The sequence below is a fragment of the Triplophysa dalaica genome, chromosome 7 (genome assembly GCF_015846415.1).
Source record: "Triplophysa dalaica isolate WHDGS20190420 chromosome 7, ASM1584641v1, whole genome shotgun sequence".
Lineage (NCBI taxonomy): Eukaryota > Metazoa > Chordata > Actinopteri > Cypriniformes > Nemacheilidae > Triplophysa > Triplophysa dalaica.
This window is the reverse complement of record NC_079548.1, coordinates 22,728,928-22,754,425: the sequence shown is the minus strand read 5'-3', so window position 1 is coordinate 22,754,425 and position 25,498 is coordinate 22,728,928. Positions and strand designations below refer to the sequence as shown.

Below are 25,498 nucleotides of genomic sequence, written 5' to 3'. Positions count from 1 at the left end.
TACTTAAAGTAATTTTGTACTTAATATACTTTAATTGTGCAGAAATAGTGCTGAAGTACAACGAAAGGCACATTTAAGTGTATTTGATTGTGCTAAAGTGGAACTATTGCAAGTATGCTTCGGGTACACTTTAAATATCTTGCACTGAAAGATTGATTTTATTAAAGAAATCATAAAATCTTTATCAAAAGTTACATTAGAACACATCTTTATTTAAACACAGGCTTATTATAAAGAAATGTGCATTGTGTATAAATAGTTCCCCAAATAAAGTTTAATTATAATTTTATTTCAGTAAGTCACATCAGTAAATCTGTTAAATACATTTAAGCTGTACTTAGTATGAAATAAATGCATTTTAAATTAATTATATTTTTGCTAGGGATAAAGTAAATAAACAGCAAAATAAAGAATAATTCTAAAGAATAAAATAAATCAAAGATGCAACACAAAATGTTTGTCTGTACTTCAAGTCAGAATTTCATCGTCTTTAGAAAATACACACACACTAACAGGTTGCTTTTAAGAAATCCTCCGATCAATCAGTGTGTGCTAACAAAAATGATTCTTCAAGACAAATATATTATTTAACATGAATAAATTAGCCGTCTACATCAGGGTTACATATACTATAAAATATTTATGATTAAATGATGATATGATTCTATGGTCTGAAAAGTAAGAAAATAACGTAAATATTGTGGTGTTATTTATGTGCACTCATCACATAAGTGCGGTATAGATACATGAAGGCAATGCTTGACTTCAGATCAGCACCATGGACAGCAGATATTGAGCACATTCAATGGACAGCATGGGAGATGTTGTAAGGCCTACACACTTTTGTGTGTTATAAATTGCCCCTGCATGTATTAGACACGCACAATTGCAAAAATTTAAGTGTGGGAACAAAAGATGAATTCTATCTAAAAGCGAGAGCCCACCCAGACCTGCCTGAAAAGCCTCGTGTAACCACACCCCCACAAATCTACGCCAGTTCGTGGTATGATTTGACTAAGACCGCCACAAGCAAGTAAGGTGGGTGTACCTGTCAGTACAATTGTTCTTGAACCTGATGTTCCAAATATGGTAAGAGGCGTAACATCTCTGTCACACGCTTGCAGTATTTCACCAATCACTACACGCTGTTTAAATGGCCAATCATAGCACACCTCGCTTTTCAGAGCCATTAGCTTCGTAGAAATCTGTGCGCTTCAGAGAGGCGGAGCAAAGAGGAGAAACAAACATGCACGGTATGTGGAAAATAAAGTGTTTTTGAACCTTAAATCGTGAATACACATTACATCTAAAACAAAAAATTATATTCGTTTTAGCCTTATCATATGACTTGCTTTATTGGTAAAGAAAGCATGTCACTTCATAACCTTCAAGTATAGGTGCAACAACTGGACCAACTTATATGATGATTCTTTCCCAAACTATTAAAAATTATTACCAACTGTTCAATTACTTTGCGATTTGCTTTATTTTGAGTTGCTTTATTTCATTTTTAAAACTTTATCATTTAAATGTTGCCTGAGACTTTTTAAGCGCTACTTAATTGTGTTTCTGATGTTACTGAAACATAAGCCAACTGTTTTCATTTATCCCTAATCAATCGGAGCTGTGCTTCCAAGTCGTTGTCTGTTTCCAAGAAGTGGATTTACTTACGGAAAGAACTTTGGCCCAAACAGAAGCACATGACTAGAGTGGAAAGCTGTGAAATTTACCCACAGCTGCTAACAGCTTCACCTTGTCATCTGAAGATGAAAAGGAATCCCAAATGCAACCCTACTGCATTACAAGGTCAAAGGAAACATTTTCATTTGCATCTGACAAAGACAGAGATCTGGGCTGCAAAGAACCTCATCTGTCATCAGTTTGCACTCCAGTCCCTGTTCAATAAACAACTCAGTGATGAGCAACATTTACATTCTAAAAATAGTGTGAGTGTGAGGGTTTATTTCTGTGTACATGAATACATAATATATGAACTATTTATTATTACATTTATTTAAATTGTTTAATTTTTAGAATGTTACGAAAAATGGAATTATATCATTAGCACCAACTAGTCCAATGCGCACAAATACTGTATGGATATAAATGTAGAAATAATCTGTCCTATGGGATCATTCCAAGAAAATAATATAGAGATTAACACTGTAAGATTTTATTTTGCTATACATTAACAATTGCATTGCATGCAACATCAAAGACAAACATTCACTTCAGCTGCACATGCCAACAACCCTGTCCAATTTTTCAACTTTGAAGTCTACAGTATGTGAATCGCTTGCAGTAATATACAAGTCTCCACAGAATAAATATATGATACCATGCATCAGGTTAGACTGGGATGAGAAATGTTCCCTGGCATTTTTTGGCCCACATCGGCCCTCCACTATTTCTGTTGACGGAGAGGGGGGAAGGGGGGTAGGGCTGGTGCAGGGGGATTTCATGCATACGTGTCTCTTGCATTCGCGTTGCGTGCATTTGCTTTTATAATACGTCGGTCTGAGAAGCCAAAGCGTCCGTTCCTACCCCATACTTTAGCGGCCCACTGGGATAACCGCCCGGTCCTCAAGATGGCCAGTCCACCCCTGCGATACATTAAAACTAAGGCTATACATTTCATTTCCCTCGTTGAAAAAACACGACGTTATAAGAAAATCATAATAAGCATCTGTTATATCATCAGACCATTTAAGTTCATATTAATGCAAAGTGTATTTTCGGCCCCGACCCAGGACACATTGCATTTGAAAAAGCTAGACAGTGCATAGCAAAATGGAACTGGTTGCCAAAGGTTCCGACTCTTACATGCTTGTACATGAACCCTTAATTCTGGCCATGAAAAACTTGATTATAAATTGTAACAGACTACATTGCCTTAAATAAAACAGCAACTACCAACATTGTCAAAACCAACTTATGTGTGAACAGGTTTTTTCAGTGCACTATCTACTGCATAATGTTCACTTGGGAGGTTTTCCCAGCAAGTGTTGATATATGCAGTTATTTGCTATTTAATCAACTAATTAATCACCGTATCATGTATTAATCAGATTGATTTGCTTAATCGACTGACAGCCCTAATTATTACTGATACCATGAGAAGCAGACCTGAAATCACAATGAGTCTTACAGAGCCTTTCTTTTTTTACAGCCATAACTTCTATTCCAGTCAATGTTGCTAATGAACAGTTCTATTAGCAATTATGTATGCATATATGATCATGCATAATGCATTATGATTTGAACGTTACAGTTATATACACCATAATATCATATACATTAAAAGCAGCGAGATATTAAGTTCACTGCAGCCCCAAAATGAGTTTGTAGGTTCTCATCAATTGTGAGTGTTGCTCATCCCACCAGAACCCAGCGGGTGTGTTTTTCATATCATCTGGACGGTAATAACATTTCCTACATATGCCAAATGCTGCAGTTAAAGAGTAATATGAATTATTTACTCATTTAAATCATTACTACATTAACAATTTATACAGACCCTCAGGCAAATTGTACACCTACAGTAATTTCTTATCACACACCATTAAGTTTTTGAAACAAATCAGGGCCTCTAAAAAACATTATAAATGTTCTTGTGCTGCTAAGGAACCTGTGCTGGTTATACTTTGGAACCATAGGCAACAGAAAGACAGGTAAACAAAGTGACCACAGACGTTTAAAAGGACATACAGTATAAGGACTCAATCACTCTTGTTTAAACCAAAATTGCTTTGGCTCTCCGCCATAATGGACGTGCATTTGTAGGTTCAGAGAAACAGGCGATGTACTATTACAAGCGGCAGAGTGACATTCAGAAAATCAATAGCGGCCCTCATTAAAGTTAACATTAAAGATTTCTTTGAATCTTAGGAATGGCAGCACAGTGTTAATGACATCTGTGTATTGACCTCTAGATGCAAACAATAGTTAAACAACACTGAGAATAAAACATTGCTACAGAAATGCCCAGATCCACATAAAACCTGTATTATACTTTTTTGAGTAAGCACATTCATTTCTGTTGAAATAGCAACTGAAAATCTAATCATAATAGTCATTCACAATAGTAATAAAATATATGAATATTGTGCCTTATAATATCCGTTTTTCATTTTGAGTCAAAATACAATCCTACATTTTGTATTATTAAAAAATAAATGTCTAAACTTTCTGTATATACTTTAAAGACAGAATAAAAACGAAATGGCACTTTTTAACTTTCTTAATAAATGGTTCTGAACCGAGTGTGCCAAATTCACTGGTGCATGTTATTACAGAAAAATTGTCTACAAAATCTTTCATCAAAATGTAATAACTGTCTCTGCCTACATTTTTTTTCGCTGATTCATGTCTAATTCAATCCCTTTCCTCCAATTGCTTGACTTCATTTTGTCACTTAACACCCACATTAACAATCCAATCAGTTCAAAATGAATAAAAACAAGTGTTTTTTTCCAACACATTTTTGATTGATTATCCATTTCAACCCCAAATGTAATGTCAATCTAATTTTATTTTGATCTTTAAGGCTAATTCACACTGATCCAACAAACGCCAACAAACACCGACATTCTAAATTCTCAATGACATTGATTTAACAATCACAAAAAAAGGGTTTTACACAGATCCAACAAACACCAACATTCTGTCACAGAACCCCACAGACGAGCGCAGACAAGGATCCGACTAAGATACGTGTTTATTAAAGACCACTGACAGGTATTCAAACTTGGAAGCTAACACAACAGAGAACGGACAACAATTTCATAATAAGACTGGGTATATAAGGAGTCTGGGTAATGATGGAATCGCTGGCAGGTGCATTGAGTCCAAGGGGAAACACGTGGAGAGACAGAGGGAAACCGTGACACATTCATAATTTTCATTGACATTGATCCAACAAACCAACATGGGTTCCTCACAGAACCAACAAACTCCAACAAATGTTTTTGTGTAGCGTGAGTTAGTCTTAAAACGGCCATTCATTTTTGAAACAAAACACTTTGAAGTATTATGCAGACATGCTCTGATGCTCACACTGTAGATCTCTCAGTGCACTTCGACCATTTATTAAAACACACTTTTGAAAACAGCTCATTAGTGGTGCTTGCCAAATTATTCAAAACCCCTTAAACCAGAATATGTGAAAAAACACTTGGGGTGAACTCTTGACTTGGGCCAGAAAAACAACCACCAAGAACACATTAATAATGACATGGATACATGCTAACAACAACCAAGGACATCTTAGAGATCACTTAGCAACACCCTGACAACCTTGCACAGTACTGGGGTTGGGTACCGGACTCAATACTTTTAAGGGCACCGACCGAATTACGACATTCAATTCAAATTAATTTCGGACCTGAGAAAGCATCGGGGGCTGCGCGAGAGCAGCAACGTTAGAGAGAAAGAGAGAATTTTACTTCACGCAAAGTGAAAATAAAACGCTAATAAAGCAGGCTGTCCTAATCAACATACAAAATGAAAATAAACACTTGACTCTTTTACTTCTTCTTGTTCAGAAAATTAAGCATACACTTGCATTAAGACGCAGCCGACACGCAACCACACATTACACTGCCCTGAACGTTTAAGATTTTTTAAGGCGTTTTCTGTTTTCTGTCCACCAATTAATGAAATCATCTCATGAAGTCCCGAAACAAAGTTATTACTGACAGATATTTTTGTAGACTTTTCAAGTTTTGTTTTTCTATATTATCTAATGGTCTGTTAATAGTGGAGGCCTCATGGTTTAGGTAAATTATCACACTGCATAAATAAATGATGAGGTGTGTGACGAGGAAATAGAATAAGTTGGTAGTAATAATAATGCTGTAGTTATTCCTTTAATCTTTGTTTCTTTTGTGCAAAATTTCAACACAATGTGTTTAATTACACAGAGACTAAAGTACTGAAAAAAGTTACCGTTTCGTACCCCACCCTACACAGTACCCTAGTATTGTGGCCACCACAAACATGCTTCCTTCCAAATATTTAACGTTATCATTGCGGTTACACATCAAAGTATTTTCCACAAAAACTTCCTGCACATGCAGTAACATCCTTAAAAAACACTTGCTGTAAAACATTGTTACATAAGGAATATTGCGGTTGTCTGATTAGCCAACACTAAAACCCAGAATCTATGTGGTACTCATTCTTAAGCTACATGTTAGCAACTTTAGCTTTTAGCATTTAGCATTAGTGTTTGATCTCAGTATGGTCCACTTCTCAAGATGTAAACACTGGCCCAAAACCACTTCTTATATACTTATATATACTGTAAATAAATTGTTAATACTATATATTAGTTCAACATTTTGATTTGGTTATAATTGTTTTGTTTGTTGTATTATGTTCAACTCTCTCTCTCTCTCTAAAAAAGGATTTTTGGACACTTTAAAATATTAGATGTGGCCCGTTTATATTCCCCATTCATCTATAAATTACAGATTTTTTTCAAGACAGAGTTCAATTCACTCACACAAAACTGAAAAGCAAACACTGTAAAAAGGGAGGAAAGGTGAGCTGATTGTCTTTCCAATCTCTAAGCGTACAGTTGTTGTGCCGAGCCGAGTGACACTTGCACAATAGAAGCAAATGTGCTGGCATTAGGCCTGGAGGGAACTGTCAGTGTTTAGGGACTTCACAGTGCAGATAGCTTTAAAATGGCAACCTGTCAACCAAAACAGACACGACAATACGCACCTCAAACGCAACTCATGCACAAAGACAGCGAAAATGGCAGTCGAAACATTCCGTTTAAACGAGGAAGCTTCATCCTTCAAAGGCTTGAAGCTTCACGTAGCTGCTGGGGAGCATTTGCTCTCATCAAAACCAAATCTCAGCTGCCGAGCGCCCGCGGTTTGAACACGCTTTCTGATTAAGGTCTGATGCTTGTCATATCTTTTATTTTTTGCTGGGAGAGAGGGTGGGCGCCGTTTCCTCGGGCGATGTTCACAGGCTGACTCTTGCTTGATGCTTGTAGAATATTCACTTGTTTCTTGCTTTGAAGGCAGCCGATGTTATGTGCTGTCAGCACGTCCAAACGCCACTTTAGTGCAATCAGTGTGCCCAACAAGCCATGATAAGACGCAGGCAATCAATCTCTGTGTGTTCTGTCAGATACACCAGCTCAAAACAAGTCTACAGCAGAGACCCAACAGTGTTTATAAAAGCTGAGCAGTAGGCCTGAACCGTGCAATGTTAACAATTAATAATAAAGTGCCAGCTGCTAGATATGTGTACAATATTTCACACAGTGCTATATATTTTTGCATGGTTATCATGGGGGCTTCAGCTTACATTATGTTCATGAATAAACAACAAAGAAACATAGAGCAAACATAAAAAAACTGAGCAGTCAAAATTAGGAAAATTTAGCTTTTTCCAGATACAAATGTGACTCATCCAATCAGAATTTAAAGTATGATACAATGTTCAACAATTAATGGTGATTAATCGCATCCAGAACAAAAGTGTCATAATAATGACATAATAGTATATGTCTGTGCACTTTACATATTTATTTTGAATTTATAAAGACATCCATGTAGACATGCACATATTTATTTAGGGAATATTTATGACTATATTAATATTCAATTTTAATAAATATAATTGTTCATTCATTTTTTATTTTATATTTCATATGAATATTTTGCTTAAATATATATTTATAGGTGAATGTGTTTATTAATACAAAATGAATATGCACAGTGCACAGACATACTGTATATTATGTAAACATAAACCCCCATTAATTGTTGATCTGCCCTTTTGACCTTAAATGTTACATAATATAAGAGTTGTATTTGTTATGAATCAGTTTATGTTTGGCGTTTGACCATCAAGTTCCATATCATGAAAAGAATAAAAATAAGAAATGAAGTACATTTAATTTCTAGTGTTTTACTTATTTTAGAAAAGGACTAAAATAAAGACTTGTTATGTGTTTCTTCATGGAATTCAATTTTTTTTTTTATGTTTTGATATGTACGGAAACAATAGCCGAAAATAGCTTTATTTCTTTGGACTAAGCATAAATAGTAGTTACACTTTTGGTCACACTTCAGTATAGGGGGCAATTCTCACTATTAACAAACCATTAACTTTGACTTTTCCCCCAATAAACTCTTAATTTGTTGCTTATTAATCCTTAGTAAGGTAGTTGTTAGGTTTACACTGTTAGATGTCGCTGTAGATTTAGCAGCACATTACTGTAAATATCCACAGTACAATACTGTATTTATATATTACAGTAAAATACTGAAGTTCATAGTGCATTCTGGGTAATTTGATTGAGCGGGAAACTTTTACAGTATGTTTTGGTCTCGCTGTAACCTCGCTGTAGCCTTGCTGTATGTGCCAGGCAAATCACGTCAAATCACACAGAGCGCAACTCCTGCCTGCAGCAAGAGGAGGATATTCAATTCGATTTCGGGCAGTTCGGTAAGTTTGCAGTCTGGTTTATTTTATGTGTTTCATGCAAAGCTATTATTTAGTTTCAGTATTTTCCACAACAGTTTGTCACAATGTTATTTTAAACGTGGAATGAGAGAGAAAAGGTCGCCAACAAACGTTGCAGTCTCTCTCAGAAATTAAACTAGATGTCCTCCCACTGCTTCGACCCGATTTACACAACCCACTTAATTAATCATAAGGGTTTTATCTATCGAAGTCTATCGAAATGTTGAAGTTCGTTTACAATGGCAAGGTAGGATATGACTTGTATTTGGCAATAGATAAACTCCCGTTAACCAATTGTCTCCCGTTAACCCATTGAACTAAGACTCCTCGCGAGCTCGGTCTTGGTGTCCCAGCTTAGGGTCGCTTATCTTGGCTTTCCTCTGTTCATTAATGGGCAGAGAGAAGTAGCAGCAGTATTCAGTTCGACCGTATGACAGACCGACTCGTGAATTAGCTGTGCATGTGCAAAAAACAACATCTGTTAATAGACCAGACTTAACACACACTTTCAGGTTCTATCTCACGCTCTCAACGGCCCAAATCGCATGTGAAATAACAAAGGCACTATAAGTAGCCTACACAGCACCAAACTGCTCCACACGAAGTGAAACGTAATATTTAATTGAGGTGAGTGCGATCTATACAGATTACTGCTGTTTTCAATAAGGTACTACTAGGTGAATGAATGGGTTTGCGGTGTTATTACTGTTTACTTATTACGGTATATCAGCAAAAGTAGAGATGATGTTCTTTCGAGTGTTTTACATTCAGTTGGCCAATAAGTATTATATGGTAGCATATTTGTTGCAATGTTGCTTATGACACTTAAAACAAGTTTTCAAAGACTCAAATCATTGCACGTACTTTGGTAACGAGCGATGCTGGCTCCTCCTTTACGTAATGACACTTTACGGACACTTTACGTTGGAGAGAGGAGCGCAATCAGCTTAAAATGCATTTTCAAAACCGCATTGAATTTCGCTACACCCATACTATTTCGGTATGTAACCAAAAATGCAATCCCAAATATCTAAACTCTTAATATTAATGCATATTTTGCTTCATTTTCGCTTGGCTATCTTAAATGTATTTAATAAACAAAATGGTTTCAAAATTTCAGCAAGTAACATATTTTTTTCTTACAGCTCTAACGTGACAGTTTGGTCCACTTTTGCATCCTGGGTTTATGGGTTTTCTGTAAGTATTGACCATAATAATACAACTTTTAATTCAGATTTGGTTAGTTTTGGTTTTACTACTGACTTTTTAGTAACACTTACAATAAGGTTATATTTGTTAACATAGGATGTTAATACATTTTAACATTTGGCAATACACTTTTAAATCAATCAATTTATCTCTGTTCACATTAATAATATTTGATAATGCAATATGAATTTTCTAATGTTGAAAAGATATTGTTCATTGTTAGTTCATATTAGCTAAACAATTAATACATGTTATGGAACAAAACCTTAGAGTAAAGTGTTACTGAATTCTCTTTCACCACTTAGTTCACAATTTGTACTTATTTCTATGGCTTGCAGATTTTGTTATTTGTGTCTTTTTGTTTTACAGTCTCACCATTGATACTAAGGCTGGATTTGGTCATTTTTGAACCGAGTCATCCCAGGATGTCCAGTTACAACTGCAAGTCATGAAGTTTCTCGACTACAATATTAAATGCTTTTCACATGTAGAAGTACACAGGAATGTGGCTAATCACCGCTTTATATGTGGCATACCTGAGTGCCCTTGCACTTTTGAGAAGTTTAAATCATTTAAGTGTCATATGTATCAATAAAAATATGTTTGATGCAAACATTGCTTGGATTGTCTTTTGAATTATAACTATAACTATAATATTAACTATAGATTTTTATCTAAACTAGCTATGAATATTTTTGGTAATTAAATAATAATAATGGGGCAATATAGGTATTACAGCAAATAACAGTATGATACAAATACATTAAAAATAGACTAAATTACAAAATATTGTAAAAATACAGTAAAATACTGTTTTGTAGATATAAAGTAATATTATTTTACTGTAATAATATATTACAGCAAAGTATTGTAAATCAAAATACAGTAACTTAATGGCAACCGTGCTGCCAGTAACTTACTGTAAAAATACAAGGAAATCGTTAACAGTGTAGGTATTGGGTAGGATGAGGGATGAACAGTATGGTCATGCACAATATGTGCTTTAAAAGTATCAATAAACAACCAATATGCCACTAATGGTCATGCTAACAACAACTAGTTAATAGTGAGAATTGCCCCATATACTTAAGTGTTACAGAAAATTTTACTATTTGCACCTGAGTATTGTTGTGCATTAAAAATTATGCTATAATAACAGAGTGAAATTCATTATATTTATAAACAAATACTAAAAGGATGTCAACTTATTGAGATATCAAAGCCTTACACCAATAACCTTGACCCTAAATCTAAACTTTATTAATAGAAATGTATTTTCTAAGTCTTAAATCAATTTTATTGAAAACAAATGTCTTTATGATCTGTAATGTGATAGAAAAAGGTAAAAGTGCATTTTCAGTGAGATGTGGATTAGAACCACAGTCTCCAGTGCCAAAGCTACACAGACTTTACATCTCACACCACTGGAGTCGTTGTTTAAAATGGCGTTGCTCTTACACTTTCTCTAATCCAATCACAAATTGGTGGGCGGAGCTGAACAACTGAGGTTAACTTTTAACCAATTTAAAGACATATGTCATTTAATGGACATCCTGGAACTTTCTGAAGGCTATATACATCACATGACACGCACAAATGGTGAACTTCCGTAGGTGCAACTCTTTCTCTCAATGGCTCTGGTCTCTCCCAACATGGTGGGCTATTTGTACTCCATGTAAATAGACACTCCGTATAAAAAAACATAATCCGGATATTCTGTGGTTTTCTCTTTTGTCAAATCGATTTGTAAACCAAACACCTTCTCCGAGTTGAATGTTTTCTCTTTTTTTGTACCATATACAGTAGCTAATATATTGATGTTTTTCTTTAACCCGTAGGATCAATAAAAGCAAATATTATGCAGACTGCTGTACATACAGTGCAGTATTCATACTCAGAAGCACACCCTGGTCTCACAATATTAACTATAAACTGTGACATACAGTGTTGTAAGATTTTGCTCATAACCTGAGCAGTTCATTTTGGCTAAATCTTGTTTGACTGGTTAAAACTGTCCACATTCATTCTTACCTTCCACATGCTGGCTTCTTTGCCATAAACCACTGCTATGTTGTTGGCTTTGTCCCTCTGTATGTTGAGTCTCTCCGTCTCATTTAGTTCCTCAGTCACGAAACCCATGAAGGAATTGTCAGGAGTGTGTGCTGTGAGGAAAGAGAGTTTTGTTAATACATACAGTACATTTATCGGTTTATGGTTACTCCTTATGACTTTTCAGACAGTTAACCAGCTAGTGAAAACACTGCTCCCTTGAGGGATTTAAATGCCAACATAAGTAGATAACAGTGTTTTACAATTGCTATGACCATTTTTTAAGTTTCCTAAACCCTTAACACAGCAACACACCTAAAACACATAATTGGCCAAACTGTTAATTTCATGCTCAAAATCACACATTGTAAACTTAACTTCATTATAAAAACTCATGAATACACCAATACAATACACTGTCTATACCAAAACACTAACACATGTTCTCTACTGACAGTAACATTCAGTCAATCATATCGCAATGTCATAAAAAACACTAACATATGATGGAATAACAGAAACTGCATTATTTTAAATGTCAGGTTTGCCCTTGTACAAAATCATACCTGTTGGTTTCTCGAAAAATCTGGACAGTAAATGCCACTGTGTCCCAGCTGAGATTTGTCTATATTCATTCACCAGCCTCTCTGTATGATATGACAGGGATTTTCAAACTGGGGTCCGGGGACCCCCAGGGGCCTCCAGAAGGTTAAGTGTTTATCTGCTTTTTTTGCTACATGCAACATATTCAGAATAGTTTATATTTGTAAATTCCCAGTAAATATTTAATTTTTTTCCACACTCAAAGAGAAAGTTACGTATTGCAGTACAACAACAATGTCTCTTCAGGGTTATATATCTCCAACAATATTTGTAAGTTTGGAAACAATATGTTGTCTTTATACTGTATTGTCACATTCACTGTTTATCTAATAAAATGTAAATGTTTATTTGAAATTAAAAACGATATGGACATGAATTTTACATTAATTTTACCGTTGAACCGCTTGATCCAAGATGGCGCCGCAGATGGCTGCCTCGGTGTGGAGCTCTCCAGTTGTTTTAGTGTTTTTGTTAGTTTGTCGTGTTTTATGTTTTTCCCATACAATTAGTTTCACAAGAGGTGAACTGCTGAACATTAGGAACTGCACACCATCTGATATTTAACCGGCTTTTTGATTATTCGGATGCTTTATTTAACATCGTAGTCAGAGGCGCAGCAGCGCTGCTAAAGCACTCCAGGACACGCAAGCGTGGTAAGCGAGCCGGCGCGCTGATCAGGCTCAGAAAGCGCGGCTTTAAAACTGCGCTGCCTAGCATACATCTGGCGAATCTGCGCTCTTTACCAAACAAAACGGACGAACTTCTTCTACTCTGCCGGACAAATAAGGATTTTTCAAACTCTGTGGACCGCGACGCAGAATCAACAGGAAAACCGCGCGGAGGTGGGGTATGTTTTTACATCAATGAAAAGTGGTGTACAGATACAACAGTGATGAAGAAGATGCGCTGTCTCGACCTAGAAGCACTCTTCATTAACTGTAAGCCCTTTTACTCGCCGAGAGAGTTTTCCTCGTTCATTCTCGTGTGTGTTTACATTCCTCCGCAAGCGCACGTGAGCGTGGCGTTACAACAGCTCGCCGATCACATCACGGACACAGAGCAACAACACCCGGACTCCGTTATCATTATTCTTGGCGACTTTAATCATGCAAAACTTACACTCGAGCTGCCAAAATACAGACAACACGTCACACGCCCTACCAGAGACAAAAATATTTTGGACCACTGCTACACCACAATAAAGAATGCATATCGCTCTGTCCCTAGAGCAGCTTTAGGACTGTCTGATCACTGCCTGGTTCACCTTATCCCAGCCTACAGACAGAAACTAAAATCTGCCAAACCTGTGGTAAGGACTGTTAAAAGATGGACCAACGAAACAGAGCTTGCCCTACAAGCCTGTTTCGAGTGCACTGATTGGAGTGTTTTTGAAGCTGCTACCACCGATCTGGACGAGCTCACAGAGACTGTAACATCATACATCAGTTTCTGTGAGGATCTGTGCATTCCTACTAGGACCTCCTTAAAATACAACAATGATAAACCATGGTTCTCAGCAAAACTCAGACAGATTCGCCAAGCCAAGGAGGATGCCTACAGAAACGGGGACAAGGTTTTGTACAGGCAGGCTAGGAACACATTGACAAAGGAGATCAGAGTGGCTAAGAGAAACTACTCTAAAAAGTTGGAAAACCAGTTTTCAGCCAATGACCCTGCGTCTGTGTGGAAGGGCCTTAAAGCCATCACTAACTACAAGCCACCATCCCCCAATTTTGCAGGCAATCAATACCTGGCCAATGATCTGAATGACTTTTACTGCAGATTTGAAAACGCTAATTTAACACCTCACCCCAACTCTGAAATTCTCTCTACACAACACCTATCACCTTCAGTCATCCCACCTCCTGCACCTCCTGCACTTCAGATCAGTGAAGAGGATGTGTGCAGAGTCTTTAGGAAACAAAAGAGAAGAAAAGCACCATGCCCGGATGGTATCTCCCCAGCCTGTCTTAAAAGCTGTGCTGTTCAACTGGCCTTCATCTTCTCAAAGATCTTCAACAGATCACTGGATCTGTGCACAGTTCCTTCCTGTTTCAAGTGCTCCACCATAATCCCCATCCCAAATAAATCCAAAATCACAGGACTGAATGACTACAGACCCGTCGCTCTCACATCTGTGGTCATGAAGTCATTTGAGAGACTGGTATTGGCTTATCTGAAGGACATCACAGAACGCTTACTGGACCCCCTGCAGTTTGCCTACAGAGCAAACAGGTCTGTTGAGGATGCAGTTAAAGTCAGACCTCAGAAGACTACAGAGGACGGTTGGGACTGCTGAGAAGATCATTGGTGCTCCCCTGCCCACCCTCCAAGAACTGTATACATCCAGAGTGAGGAAAAGGGCTCAGAAAATCACCCTGGACCTCTCACATCCAAGCCATCATCTCTTCAAAATGCTGCCTTTTTGGTCGCTACAGAGCACTGAGCACCAAAACAACCAGAAACAAAAATAGCTTCTTCCCTCAGCCCATCTACCTCTTGAACAGTTAATTTTATTTAAAAAAAAAAGTCTTGCGTGCAAGACTTCTTATGTGCATTTAACTCTGTGCAATAATAATAAAGTGCAATCTTCAATATCCTTCAGATAATACACTATCTATTTTTATACAACTTTTTCTGTAAATTATATTTCATCTTGCTGTATATAACACATACCTTTTACTGAAATAGTCTATTCTATTTTTTACTTGTACATATTTACATACACACATAACTTTACTCTTATGTTTATTGTATTGTATTTCTTTATTTTATACCCATAGGCCCTTATTTAAATCATCTGTGTAACTGTTTTTTGTATTGTTTGATGGTCTGTGTGTTGTTGCTTATTCTGTGTACTGGATGCTCCTGTCACCAAAACAAATTCCTTGTATGTGCAAACATACTTGGCTATAAAGCTCTTCTCATTCTGATTCTGATTCTGATTAGGAAGGGGATCCCAGGTTCATCTTACGATGATGCTCTGTCCCTCACTTTACATGTTTATGACAGCAGGCGTGAATATATACTACAGCTGTGATTTATTTATTTGCATAACGTCAATTTGCTTTTTCTCATTAGCAATGGAACAAAATACAGATTATTTATTTGTGTTCAGCAGTTCACTTTGACGTTTGAATATGATTTTATCTGTTCTAACAAACAGTGTGAAAGCATTTGTACATTTGACAGTTAAAATACATAGTTTTGGTCTTGGTTGGGCTTGTGTGTTAAAAACGTTAAAGCATTTTAAATGTATGTATTTTGTGTCAAAGCAACAAGAAATGTTTTAATTGTATTGCCTACACAGCTAGAGGTTGTGATGTGTTAAGAGTTTAGAAAATTGTTAAAAGTATTGGAAAAACTGTCCTAGCAATTGTAAAATACTGTAATGTTTGTTTTATATTGTGCTGTAATCATGTTTAAGTGTCTCAAGCTTTAGAGACATTTAAGTATAACCAATGTGTAATCAATGAAATTATGAATGTTCACAATCATTAACACCCCCTTTCAGAAAGAAGCTTTCTTGTTGAGTATGATATTAATAAATGTAAATGAGAAGCCGTGTCTCGTACACACACAAAGACTCTCCAGTTTAGTGAGAGAACAGATGCTTCTCTCCTCATGAGAGCACATCGTGGACCACTGCTTACAGATGCTCTGCTCCTATAGCATCTGCTACCCAGACATGTACTCAATGCTCTCGTGGTCCTACTAAACATCCTTTAAAGGTTAACATTACATTCACTGTTCAGATTACAAATACAGAGGCGGTGAAACGCAGTAGAGAACCAATGACGTGCCAAAAGGTGTCGTATCATCTTTTTTTTGCACTTATTTCCCTAAGGCCCACTTGCGAGGCCAGTAAAGATTTTTGTTTCTAAAAATTTTTTAACAATCTCTCTGACCCTTTAAGACCCTTATGCCCTATTTGCATGGGAAATGAGAAAGGATGCACACACGGTCCTGCTGTCGGGTCTAATGAAGCTATTAACTGGAGTAACAACATAAGCTTTGCTAGATATTCCCATATTTCAGTTGTCATCAGTTCTTCAAGTGTTAAGGAATAATAGTATCTTTGGTGTCCTACTTGATAAAAACCATCAGCAACACTGCAAGCAAAGTGTATAATCTGGTAACTACATGTAGAACATTTTAAGAGTAAATGTTTTGTGGTTTTAAGGTCCTCCTTTGGTTTATGGAGTGTCCAACAATAAGTTTACGTACATACAAGGTAACAACACTTTCATTTTTAATAATAAGCAGTTATTATCTTACTTCTTGACTGACTCTCAAATAATTCGTTCAGCAATTCATCTGTCTAATTCCTTACTTTCTGTACCTACTCTTTGTTATTCGTTTCCTGTAGCTCAGTGGTAAGAGCATTACGTTAACAACGCATGGTTGTGGATTCGATCCCAGGGGATTGCAAATACCTATGTAAAATGTTTAGGATAAAGCAATGTAAGTCGCTTTGGATAAAAGCGTCTGCCAAATGCCTAAATGTAAATGTACTCTGATCTCATTGGTCAGATGGTCTAGTCTACTTTGATTGGTCGACCGCGAGCAGTGTCAGGAATTGAACATAGGCGGGCATTTCACAAAACTGAAATTAGAACGACTTACAACTCATTCGTGTGATTCACAGTCAACTCTTTTTTCCCATGCCAAAAACATTGTTATTCGCTCACTTTGGGCTTTACAACTTGGCAGACTCACACACAGCAACATTTCGTGGGAACGAAAACATTGGGGTCATTTTACACAGTATAGTCTGTGATCGATGACCGACCTTGCTTGCAATCTAGCCATCTCTCGTGTGAACAGTGTATAAATCTCCATACAAAGGAGAGGCGGTGTAGATTGTGCAAAAATAAGCAAAACATTGCTCTTTACTTCTTCTGTTGTGCTCCGTAACTCACAAGCGTGGTCTACCAATACCAGGTGGCATGTTGTTCATATGTTGAATGACTTTTGTATAATTTCACTTGAAGATAAGTTGCACATTGTTACTTTCGACCCCATCAGAAGGGATGAAAGTAACACACTGGTGGGTCAAAAGTAACACACCAATATAAGCTAGATGTTTTGTGTTACTCTGGTTTTTATTAATTTAACTGAATATGACCTTGATAATATGTAACTGCAAACACCTTATGTCATGGTCACTTTATGAAAAAATATTAAATTACATTTAATTTCAGATTTATCACATGTTTAAAAAATAACCCGATAGTACAAACTTTAATTGTTTCGAATATTTTATAATTGGCAATGTCAATGTATTTTATAAAATGTTTTAACACTATGAACAATATAAAAATGAAATTAAATCAGGATGTGTTACAGCACTGAATCACCTGTAGATGGATCATTACTGTGACACGTGAAACAAGAAACACAACTTGTAATTAGAAAAAAAGCTCAGCTTCTGAAATTTACTTTCTGTGCTCGAAAACTGTTTCGAGAAACGATGATGAAAACACGTGATATTCGGCATCTAGGTCAAAGGTTGCGTGCTGAATGTGACGTCAAAGCTTGGAATGCAAATGTAGTCAGGGCTCTGAGTAAATCGATATGTTACTTATTTCGTCCCCGCTCTCCCCTACCACAACAATGAAAGGAATAAATCACTAGCTTGAACAATAATGCTGCTTTCAAATAAACTGGGAAGTTAGTATAACAAGATTTCTCTAGTTTTAATTTTGCTCAATATGTTTTACATATTTCATTTTTACTGTAGGTTTCACTTTAGCTTAGATCCTGTTTTCAATAATTATATGGACTGTACAGAACTAGAAAAAGAAAGAATTTCATGTCATACTTGTCAAGAAAAATAATTGGGATGTTATGAGTAAATCATGAAAAACATTTTAGGGTGAACTATAACTGAAATAAACAGCACACAGGGATGTCTGGGAACCTTCATGAAAACAAATCACACCGAGTCGCTAAACAGACGTTTGAATGCTATCTATATTTTTTGGAGAGTGTCCTAGATATGCCTGCCTCTGCTCATTCAGTGTTCACCTCATGTTAACACAAAAACATTGCCTGTTCCTAGAAAAGCTATACACCGGTGTGAAAAACACTAACCTACTATCAAGTTATGGAAAATTATAGCTTACTTCGTGTAAGTACCAAATTGATATTTTCATTATTTATGTTTCAGTGAATACTGCTGTAAATTATATACATGACCATTTTCTAGTTGTTAGTAGTGTTGTTTCATGGTGTTTTCTTTTACTGCAGTTGTCATTGCTTAGATGATCGTATCTAAAAAATGAGTTTGTGTGTACTTGACATGGATGCGCTTGTCAGACACATTCAAACTACAAACAGTATTCAACAACACTGAATAAGACTCAAAGATGGACTTACGGAACATGGTCATGTACTGCTTGCAGTTCAGGTTCCAGTAGCCCCAGTTGGTCCTGTAGCCGTGCAGTGTGGCGTACTCCTCGTGATTGTACGCTGGCTCTGTCCCGAAGGTGTCGATCACACGAATGTGACACCTATAGACAAATATGACCATTTAATGTAATCCATCCCACTGAAACAAAAAAGCTAATTTTATGCTATAATGTACATGTTAACAATGATTAAAAAGGGACTTTACCAGAAGCCGGTTCATATAATTATGAGAAATTAGCTTGAGGTTTTAATTTTAATTAACGTTTTAAAACACTTTTTTTAAAGGTGTTTTTAGACACATTTTTGTGAAAAGTAATATCACGTCTATGTACATAAGCACATTCAGTTTTAATTTCATCATTCAAGTAAGAAAGGATTTTTTAACACCATACATGTTTTGCTTGTTTTCGTTAATAAAAGGGCATATGTCATTTTATGCATGCAGTTTGATCAAATACATTAGAATACATACATTAAAATACAACTAGTTGTAACTTTGTATTAGCACCTTTTGTATTATTGCTCCTGTATGACATATAACTTATTGCTCCCTGAACTCGTTTTGGATAAAAGAGTCTGCTAAATGATGAAATGTAAATGTTTTCCTTGACAGATGTGGTGGACACAGCTATTGACTATTGACATTTCAAACTATTGAAATATCAAACATTCTGCTTGAAACATAATAGAAAAGTCTCAGATCACATCTACAGCTTGGCTGTGACTCTGTGTTGTTTTCACTTACCAAATACAGTGCAGGGAAGGTGCAGTTTGACAGATCCACAGGTTAAACTCTACACTTATTTAAGGCCTTACTGCACTGTAGTGGGAATAGATTGCTCTCTGTAAAAGCATTCTGCTGCTTCTCAACAAAGTGTTACTCTGACTTGTATAAACAAATATAAGAGTTACGATCACAGCAAAACTGCCTCCTGAACAGAAAAAGAGGCAAATAGGAATAGATTCGAAAAAAGAAGTGAAGTCAGCAATCCAGCCAATGGGAAACACTGTTATTAGAGCAGTCAGGAACAGAAAACAGACTCCTGTCGGCAAACACTAGCTTGCGTATCGTTCAATGTTGAATTATTGAATATAATTGAAATAAAAATATTACTGTAATTACTTTCAAATTTATTATTAAAGCACGTCTCAGTTTTCTTTTAGAAATAAAAACAGGACAATTATAATATACACCACACGGGCAATTTTAACGTTATGGACGTGACATTTTGCGTTATGGACGTAATAATACTATAATGAACCATCTGTTTATATTTTACTGAACCCTTGTTGATAGAGTCTAAACATAAAAAAAGTCAGTCTATGAATAAAATATCTATTCAAAATAAGGGAAATAAACATGCTTTATGGATGTGACTAAAAAAGGATGCCGTTTTTGGGAGACGATAAACTTTGTTGGATTTCTGTATATAAAATAAAATGCACAATCCTGAAGCAATAATACCCAATGAATGGAGAGGGGATGCATCTTTATAGAACATCAAATAGTTACTTTATATTCATTTTCATGGGTCCATTTATGAGGAATATGTAGCGTTATGGATGTGACAATCCTGAAAATGGTCCTTACCTGACTATGAAAAATCATGCACTAAAAATAATTCAAATGCTTTACAAATTTACAGAGAGATCTCAGATGGGTGTTTGATCCACCAAATGTTTAAATCTGTGCTGTTACCATAGTAAAAACCGCCGATAAAAACAACGATTTTCGTTGTAAGGTTGACCAGATAGTATTACTGTAAGATTTATTACTTAAAATTTCACTACTAACTGATAAAAATGTCTACAGGAGAAGATCAGACCTTTATATTTAAGTGTTGTAATGGTCCCAGTGAATGCAAAAGTCTGCCCATACATGCCAACAAAAGACAGACATCTGCTGGTGCTTGCCAATTTAGGAATGTTATATATATATTTAAAAATGGTAAAAAATGATATAATAATGAAATCGATAATAAAACAAATATTTTACATTACATTGATTTCAATTTTAATTGATTATTTTTAGTGAATATTAAACAATTAAGGAGAACCATGGGCGAATGACATATAAGTGAAACTTTTTAAAGTTTTACAGCCATGGTCTCTGTAAACTGTGCTGTGTGAACATTCCATAAAAATAACAAACAGGTGACTGGTGAACGCTGAGTAAATTGCAGTATTTTCATTTTCCTTTATAAATTACAATTTTAAGGCTACAATGATTCATTACAAAAAAGACAAATCAGCTGGCAAATGAAAAATGGCCTCTAATTGATGCTTCAATAATTACAATGCATTATGTATGTGGCTGTCGTGGTGTGAGCGGTGAGAAACAAATATTCTCCATTATTTATGAGGCAAATTTCAGGAGTATGCCGTAATGATCTGTGTGCTGATGCTTCAATGCTGTACGTGTCTCCGTGTGAAACACGCCGACTGAAGAGCACATCTACATACAAGAGTTTGAAGAATCACTGAGGACAGTCAGATGCTCAGGAAGGCTTTTGTGTTACAGCCACTGAAGCTAAAAGCCAATAAATCTATTTCACAGACCATGACAGAAAATACTTGAAATCTTTAAATGAAAGTAGATATAAGGCATTCACTCTGGCCACGGAGAAAAAAAACAATCCTTTGCAGCTTGAAAAGACTTGACAAGGTCTGAACTGTAAAAGCTAACAAGGGAAATAAATTAATAAATGTCTGTTGAGTAAAAACTGTTTTCTGGACCAATTCATACATTTTGGTTTTCGTTCTGTTCAACCGGGTGAAGGGGGAAAGTAAAATATATTTTCATCTCTGATAGTGGAAAAGAACGACAGAGTGTCAGTTTGATAGATAGAGTCCATCGGACTAGTTATGTTTGAATTGTTCTTTATACTTAAAGAATGCTCAGTTGATTCAACCCAACCATGAGTTAAAACAAGCCAGTATGTTTGACTGTAAAGGTGACCTTTCAGATCCCTTTTATTATATAAATGAATCTGCCAGAGTCACACACTCACAGTGTTAACAGCTTCATTAATTAAACTGGGATCCATCAAACGCTGCTGAGAAAATAAGCATCTAACTGTGCCGTGCTTTCATCGCCTCTCTTGCTGTAAAGCACTACAGGTGAACAAGTCAGATTGTGATTATGTTTTGTGTATATTTGTTGTGTTTTTATTTAGACTAATCATTTTGTTTCCACAGTTCTAGATTATAAAAAATCCAGCTGCCGGAAATGTTTCATGAAATTGCTCGCAATGCACTTTTCTCTGTTGTTGTTTACATCCCTGAAATAGACATCAATGCATTTAAATGTATGTTCTCGGAGGATAAATATTTGTATGTCTACTACATTTTCATAATGTTAAATATTATATTATAGATCATGACAGGGGCGGCGCCAGGACATTTTTCTTGGGGGTGCTAAGGGGGGGCTTAACAGTTTCGAGGGTGGGCTGATAAAATTCTTAAATGAATAAATGCCTTAGCTAGACAACATGCAATTTTGCCGTTTAAATACAGAACAGCCTCGTAAAAATATTGTTGTAGTGCTTTAGCCTACTGTTCTCCAATGGGTGTACTTACTAATAGTTGTTGTTAATTAATTAAGATTTTGTGAGCATTTTAGAACCAGTTTAGATTATTTGCTGTGCTTTTTTGGTGAAAACATTATGCAATGTGTAAAGTAGCCTACGAAACAGACATATTTATGAACTAAACACAAAAAAATGAAGCAGAATACAGCAATGAACATGCAGAACGTACTGTTAGCGTATGGTTTTGTTTTTAGCCTCCTTCATGTTTCTGTTGAGGGAAAATAGCATATCCACAAGGTTCGAGTCCTTTCACTAAGGGTTCTTCGCTAGCCTAATTATTCCTTCTATAACCAAAAGTAAAATTATCAATGCAATACTCTTCTGTTCTTAAATTAGAAATAGAATTTGCAGTAAAACGTGCTTATTTCAGATAGCACCGGCACTCACGTACAAAAACAACACAACATCTGATTTGCCACGGCGGGCATTCCAATCCGTTGTACCTGCTCCTGAGCTGCTCTCTGCAGTAAAATTGAAAACTTCTGTTGCAGGTGAATGCGATTTGTTTTGAGCAATGTTTTATTGAGTTCTCTGCTTTTCACGTCACATTTTCTTTCACTAAAGTGCTGAAAAAGTTTGACTGGGCAGCCTACCACAAACTCACAGGCTGATCATTGATAACAGATCAAACATTATCCAAAAAACATTTAATTACTTTTTATTGATTTCAAACGTTATCAGCTTGTTTGTAATTATATTAAAATCAATAAAGTCATCATTGGCAGGAGGGACAATTTTGCCGTCAGCTCTGTTTAGTTAAGTTGCCAGTCGTTCTCCCCAACCTGCCACTGGATCCTTATCATCAACTACATCCCTTTATATGTTAGTGATTTTATAATTTGATTGACAGTCACGTACTGTATACTTTGAATATCTGGTTGTATCCTCTTCTTTCAATCGATCAATACTTTCAGGTCGATTCATTTGTATTGTGGTTTGTATCATTGCTCGAATTGAATCAAGTCTTATGCTGGCTCCCTCCATTTTGGTGGGATCAGGGGTTAGTCCCGCAATATACAATTTATTCACAAAACATTTGATCATAATATGCAGGACTATATACTATTTTTTTCATGCAGGCTTGCATGAAAGTATAGGCTTCTTTTACTGTATTTTGAATCAAATCAATGCAGGCTTGGTGAGCAGAAATAACTTTTGAACAGTAGTGTATGTCAAACAGAATAATTGTAACATTGTTTACAAATGTAGGTCAAATGTAGGTCAAATGTATTTCCCTAAAAAAACTGAATGGTTGACAGTTTGTGACTATAACGTTTGTTCCAAAAGACTTGTTTAAATGCAAGAAAATACTTTATTAGATATTATAAATATTAATTGTGATAAGAATGGTCCTCTCTCTTCGACGGTCCGGTCGCTCATTCCTTTTATATGCTCCCATCTCCTACGTGATTCGAGCCCGGTGTGCGCACAGCTGGCGCTCATTCACAATTACTCACCGGACTCGAACCACGGTCTCGCCTCGCCTACTCTACTACATTTATTTTTTCAAAAATTCAGTTTATTATTACGTTATCATGTTTATATTTTGTTTTATTGTTTTAGTTAGCTGTATTTCTTTTGCTATTATGGCTTAAATCAAAACAAACCAACTGCAGTTTGATTGATATTAATTGTAATGCACAATAAAAACATGATTTTAGATTTGTTTTAAGTTATCTCATTTTGGAACCAAACTCTTCAAATATACTTTGATTTATTTACTATACATATACATTATTTTAGTTTAATAACAGTGAATATTAACATTAAGTATTGAAGAAAATATAATATTAAAAAGGATTTCACACAATATCGTGTCATTAGCTTAGTGATATGTTATAGGCCAACTCTTTAAAATTATTTGTTGGTCTTCCGTGCTGAGAACCGCTCGTGTTGTGTGCTGACTTCTAAACATTTACAAACAATTCCCTTGAGGTTTTATTGCAATGAGGAGGCAGCGTTTGACTTACCTGTGCTGTCTGAATGACAGGCCCATGTGCTGTTTCATCTGCTGCAGTCCGTGGTAGTCTGTGTAGATGAGGTCAAAGGGCAATGGACCAATCAGAGGGCAACTTCCTCTACCCGGAGGCACACCAAGGGCCCTAACAAGAGAAGAGACAAGAACAGCATTTATTAAAGTGTGAATTGAGTCAAAATTGAAGCTTGAAGTATGAGGCATTGCGGATGAATTTGGTCTATCTCATCACCCAGAGCACACACACGCACAGCAGGTAACTGAGGAGTGCACCTCCTCTCTACTGAAGATCATTTTTCAGTCGGGAGAGTTTCACTGGGATTGTCCTCCAGGGATACGGGAACTGCCAAATCCAAAGCTGATGGTGTTTCTGAGCAGATGATTCTGGAGGGAATGTGTCAGACAACACAGATCTGCTGCTTAACTCACTTCTACTGTCTCATTATGAATTCTGGAATGGTTTTACACACCTTAATTTCTCGTCAAGAGACAGTGAGAAAGCGCAATGAAATCAGGTTAGAGCGACATTAAAATTCATTTGTGAATACCCACCGTTTTCAGTCTTATTTCAATCCGAACTGTCAAAATGTCAGAGCCTTTCATGGCACCACCCAGCGTTTAATAGATAATACTGGAATTTTTATCTATTTATTCGAAAGCAGTACAAACCCTCAGGCACAGGTGAGGCATTTTTAAAGCTTGTTCTGTGAATCATTTCTCTATAAATGTCATTGCTGTAAGGGAGATGATCTCTTGCATAAACCAGGTTTGTGGGTCCACATTAGATTTGAGATCCCTGGGCTGCGTTTAAAGTCACAACATAATATACAACAATCATAGACAATGTAACTTATGTAGGAGTAGAACATCACTTTCCTCCAAAAAGACATTTGTTCCTCAACGTTCACTGAATTTGCGCCTCTACCGATATTATAAATTGATATATTGCTGTAAAATTTTGCAAGTTTGACTTTTAATTTAAACTGTCAGGATTAACTGTATTTACATGAAACATTACACCAGTCACACAAGCAAAGTTTAACCCATTTTTCCTTACGTCTTTATAAAATATATAAACAAAGCATAGCAAATGCATATGCTATATATTTTATCAAAATATACGAAGTGTCATTGGCTCTCAGGACCGATTGCATCATGATGTGATTGG

General features: G+C 36.1%; 1 protein-coding gene across 1 annotated transcript in view; it reads right to left on the bottom strand.

The window, feature by feature from the left end:
- The window catches only part of LOC130426821 (alpha-1,6-mannosylglycoprotein 6-beta-N-acetylglucosaminyltransferase B), a 127,282-nt gene that overhangs the window by 12,631 nt on the left and 89,153 nt on the right, over positions 1-25,498 (bottom strand). Inside the window, exons 9-11 of the mRNA XM_056753773.1 lie at positions 24,326-24,457; positions 18,733-18,866; positions 11,731-11,861 (exon numbers count right to left, since the gene is read on the bottom strand). Of these exons, the coding sequence (XP_056609751.1) occupies positions 11,731-11,861; positions 18,733-18,866; positions 24,326-24,457 (397 nt within the window). The remainder of the gene's footprint in view (positions 1-11,730; positions 11,862-18,732; positions 18,867-24,325; positions 24,458-25,498) is intronic.